Source organism: Chenopodium quinoa, unplaced genomic scaffold, assembly GCF_001683475.1.
Source record: "Chenopodium quinoa cultivar QQ74 unplaced genomic scaffold, ASM168347v1, whole genome shotgun sequence".
Classification (NCBI taxonomy): Eukaryota; Viridiplantae; Streptophyta; class Magnoliopsida; order Caryophyllales; family Amaranthaceae; genus Chenopodium; species Chenopodium quinoa.
In genome coordinates, this window is record NW_018745448.1 from 9,667,208 (window position 1) to 9,672,013 (window position 4,806).

At 36.2% G+C, this 4,806-nt stretch overlaps 1 protein-coding gene across 1 annotated transcript; it reads left to right on the forward strand.

The window, feature by feature from the left end:
• Positions 1-1,129: 1,129 nt before the first annotated feature.
• LOC110713778 lies at positions 1,130-4,245 on the forward strand. Its single transcript, XM_021892222.1, has 2 exons — positions 1,130-1,425; positions 4,064-4,245. The coding sequence occupies exons 1-2, from the start codon at positions 1,188-1,190 to the stop codon at positions 4,243-4,245; spliced, it is 420 nt and encodes a 139-aa protein (XP_021747914.1). The 5' UTR covers positions 1,130-1,187.
• The last annotated feature ends 561 nt before the right edge of the window (positions 4,246-4,806 follow it).

Genomic DNA, 4,806 nt, shown 5'->3' on the forward strand with positions numbered 1-4,806 from the left:
TAAGGTCCTATTTTTTTGTGTCCTAACTTGTGATGGTGAACCTTGATTATTAATGAGACCTCCTATAATGTTCAGATAATGGAGAAACTTGATAAGGGAAGTGGAGTGGATGTTTGTGGTATAGGTGTGGAAGTAATGCCACATAAAGAAGGAGATGATGGTTGTATGGAACTTGGGAACTCTCCTGACATGAAATGTATGGACCTAATTGCACATGCATCTAAACAAACAACAATTGAAGATGGACTTGATGGTTGTGTTCCAGGTGGTCAAACTTGTTATAGGACCCCTACCTGTACAATACAGACTGTGCACACTGTTGTATCTAGTAACAAAATCAGTGTTGTTAGTGTAGTCGAGGAACCTAAGGAGGACATGATTTTTAAAAACTTTGCAGGATGTTGAAGCCTATTATAAGGAATATGCTGAACAGATGGGGTTTGGTGTCAAGAGGGTTCAAGGTTCTTTCTCTAAGAAGGATAGGGATATGAGGGGGACTACATGAAGGTATGAATGTTGGGGGAGACCGGACATGAGAGCAGCGAGAGCGGCGAAGAAGAGGGCTAATTCAATGGAAGTTGCTGGTTGCAGTAATTTAGTTAGAGGGGTTATTGCGGAGAATGAGTTGAATCGTTGCAAAAGAAAGTCCAAAAAATGTGAGTGTGGTGCTAAGATTTATGCTAGTGTTAACGAAGATGGTGACTGGCAGTTGAGATCTGTTATTTTGGAGCACAACCATGATTTAATCCCAAACGGAGCGAAGTTGGTGAAAGAGTATAGAATGAAGCAGCTAACATCCACTGTTAGGAAGAGGTTGATCAATTATTATGATGAGGGGGTACCCGCGTCTAGTTTCCATGGCTGCACTGCCCTTGAAATGGGAGGGGTTGAGAACATGTCTTTGATGGTGAAGGATTTCCAACATGAGGTTTACAAGGAGCGTCGCCTTAGGATGGAAGGTGGGGATGCGGATGCTATGATGTCATACTTTGAGTATATGATGGCCGATAGTCAGAATTTTTTTCATGCTAATCGCTTAGATGATGAAGGTCGGTTAAAAGATGTGTTGTGGGTTGATGCTCGTAGTCGAGCTGCTTATGAGTATTTCGGGGATGTAGTGTGTTTTTGATGCTACATACTTGACTAATGAGTATGAATTGCCATTTGTTTTGTTGGGGTCAATCACCATGGACAGTCTATTCTATTGGGGTGTGCATTGGTGTCGCATGAGGACTCAGATACGTTCAGATAGATTTTTCGGCAGTGGCTTTGTTACATGGGGAATAAAGCCCCGGTCGGTGTCCTTACAGACCAAGCTACTGCGATGCGTAAGCCGTTGGAAGAAATTATGTCGAACACTATACACGGGTGGTGCATCTGGCATATTATGTCGAAATTTGGTGACAAGCTTGGCAAATGCCCGAAGTAAGTGATCTTATTAAAGTCTTTAACTTTGATATGTCAGGTTGTCTTATTAATATTGTTTGAGATTAGCTTATATATAGTAAAGTATGTGGTTTTTGGTTAATATATTTTCACATTATGGTGTTAAGCAACTAAAGCTAGTGGTAGCAAAGGGTACACTAATGACAACTTGTAGGGAATAGTTTCAAGCCTTTAAAATCCCACTAGCTTGAACCCCACTGTGATCATACACTAAAGTACGGTGGAGTCCAAAAGGGAAGAAGATAGAGCAAAAGAGTCGCCAACAAGTTTTTAAGGAACTTGTAAACCATTCATAAGATGAAGGTTACACCCCTTAACGATCCAAGAGATCGCCAACTCCATAAGGTCATGAACCAAATAAGGGTTCGGGGATGATGGTACAAATCCAACCTAAAAGAGATTGAACCTGCCCTAATAATAGGCCTCTACTTTATTCTGCTCGTATTCATGTGCACTTTCTGACTAACATACAATCAATAGGATTAACCCTAAACCTGTTTAATCTATGTTGGTTGAATTTAATGCACAAATAAACTATTATTGGCGATCACTTGAATTATAATCAAAGTTAACCTAACAAGATTATTAATTATCTTATTAAGCGTGATTACAAGTACCAATTCCCTTTAAACATGCATCAAAGGTGTGATCAAGCAATAAAGAATAAATAATATATCAAGCAACATAATCAATAATAATCATGAAGAATAATAATAATCATAATATTCATAATCATTATAATCATTATAATCATAATCATATTCATGTTAATATTAAAGCATAATAAAAATAGCAAGATCCTAGGCATGATACTAACAAGATTAATAACAAATCCTAGTATGTCACTAAGCAATAAAAATCAATTCTTTAGCCCTAACATGATACTAGCAATCATAAATATTAGGAAGAATATAGGAAGCATCGTACTTTTAATCATACTTGATATTAAAGTTACCCTAGACATGATACTAGGAATCAAAATAACAATCTAAGCATGATATCTACATCATAATATCAATTAAAATCAATTAAAGTACTTACTTGGATGCCTCGTACCTCTTTCTAATAACAAAATACACACGTTAGTAACTTCAAGGAAAATAATAATCAAAACAATTAAATTAAATAATTGAAAGAGAGATTTGGGACCAAACCCTCAGAAATTAAAACCTTTCACGTCTAGGGCAAAGGCAACTTCGAATATGGCTAGCTGTATCTAGATCTTGCGAATGCGGGATTTTGTATTAAAAAGCAAAGTTTAAAAAAAGAAAGAATGAATGTTAATGAAAACTGATGAAAAGAGATGAATGAAAAGGATTATTTGACTCTAGATGAATGCTAATTGGTGAATGATGAAGATAGTTGATGAAGACTTAAGAATAAAGAGAATTGGTGAATGATAGATGTAGATGATGAATGAAACGGAGTTTTTAATACGATATTTATAGAGAAAATCATCCAAAAAAGATAATTTAACAAAACAGAGTCTGAAGATAAAAAAAACCACCTTGGCGCCAATGGCTGGCGTCTGGCGCCAATCCTGATTCCAGGCGCCAAGGCCTGGGGTTGGACGCCAAATTGGATTTCAACGCGTTTTCGAAAATCTGATAAATTTCCCGTACTAGAAGATAAAATAATATAATTTCAGTCGAAAATGCTATTTGATCTCAATTAAAACTCTGAAGAATCCTAATTGAATAAGAATGAAAAGAACCTTCTAGAATGTTCTAGAAGACTAAAACCATTCCTAATTACATTAGGAATGATAAATCATATTAGGCCCTCCCCTAGATCATTGGGCCGTACTTAAAGCTCAAACCGGGCCCAGTTTAGTAAATTGGCCATAAATTCCTCAATATTCATCGGAATTGGGCTTATAATATATCGTTGGAAAGGTCTTTGAAAGCCCCATCCAACTACACCACTATTGGACCCATATCATGGACCAACCAAACTGGATTGGCTGTTTTCTTAAAATAAAGTTTTCAAAAACAGGGAGAAGAGAAAAGAAATAAAACTTTCCGCAACACTAGACCCTTCCACACTTTCGTTTCATTCGATTATGATTCGACGTGAAAGGTACTCATCACCGGGTTTGGTTTTTGGGAGACACAAATGGGTGTCTACACTACTGAAATTGATATTGTTAGTAACTGTGAATCAGCTGCCATTTGAAAGCCTCAGTATATGTCCTTGTTCACCTCTAAATCTAGTTAATATTTTCTCTTTGACTCACTTTATGACTCACTGTATGAATAAAAAAGAAAAAGCTATTAACTACAATTTGATATAGTGCAAGTTATATGTTTAAATATTTATATTAATTACATTTGTCATTTGTTGGACAAAGTTATTAACTACAATTTGATATAGTGAAAGTTAGGTTATTTAATCACATATGGTTTTGTATAGTCCATATTTCACTTAATATTATATGCTACTATACATCAGTTTAGTGCTCAAGTTTAGTTTAATATGTTTAGTGCAAGTTTAGTGCTCAAGTTACTTGCTACTATTCCCTCATTTACTATAATATGTTTAATTACATATGTGATGATGATGTATTAATTTTAATTTTTTTTTTTGGTTGTGGTTATAAATTTTTGACATTGATTAGAGTTTAAAAATAAGCTGAAAACTGTGATATATGAAAGCTTCACTGTGGATGAGTTTGAGGAGAATTGGGTTGCATTGATTAAGTACTACAAGCTGGAAAATAATGAGTGGTTGACTTATATGTTCAAAGAGAGACACATGTGGGTTCCGACCTTCATGAAGATTACTTTTGGGCTGGTATGAAAACTACTCAAAGAGTGGAGAGCATCAACAGTTTTTTTTACGGCTTTGTGAATCGAAAAACCAAGTTACATAAATTTCCTAGACAATACAACAGAGCAATGACCAAACGCGTCAACGATGAAACTGATGCGGATGACAACTGGTCAAAGTATGTTCGTAGGATGGTGAGTGGGTTCAAGCCGGAGGAGCTGTTTCAACAGATTTACACTAACACAAAATTTCAAGAAATACAGACTGAGCTTTCAAGACTCTTGTACTGCTATTGTCGTGATGAGAAAATGTTGTCCAACACAGTTGTTCAGTATCTGGTTAAAGATAGAGTATGGATTGTTCCACAAGGATACATGGAGGAGAAAATAACTGATCGCCGAAGGTTCTACCGTGTCACGTTTGACAGTGTGACCAAAGAAGTGTCATGCGATTGCCGGAAATTTTGAAACATTTGGGGATTTTGTGCAAACATATGTTCCGGATATTTGATTCAGAACTTGGTTTTTGATATACCTGAGAAATATATACTTACGAGGTGGCGGAAGGATGTAAATCGGAGGCATACAAGGG

Bases quoted from the DNA above. Each gene is read 5' to 3' on its own strand.
- LOC110713778 (XM_021892222.1), top strand. From the start codon at position 1,188: ATGGACAGTCTATTCTATTGGGGTGTGCATTGGTGTCGCATGAGGACT. The intron at 1,426-4,063 runs GTAAGTGATCTT...GACATTGATTAG, and splicing joins AAGCTTGGCAAATGCCCGAA to AGTTTAAAAATAAGCTGAAA.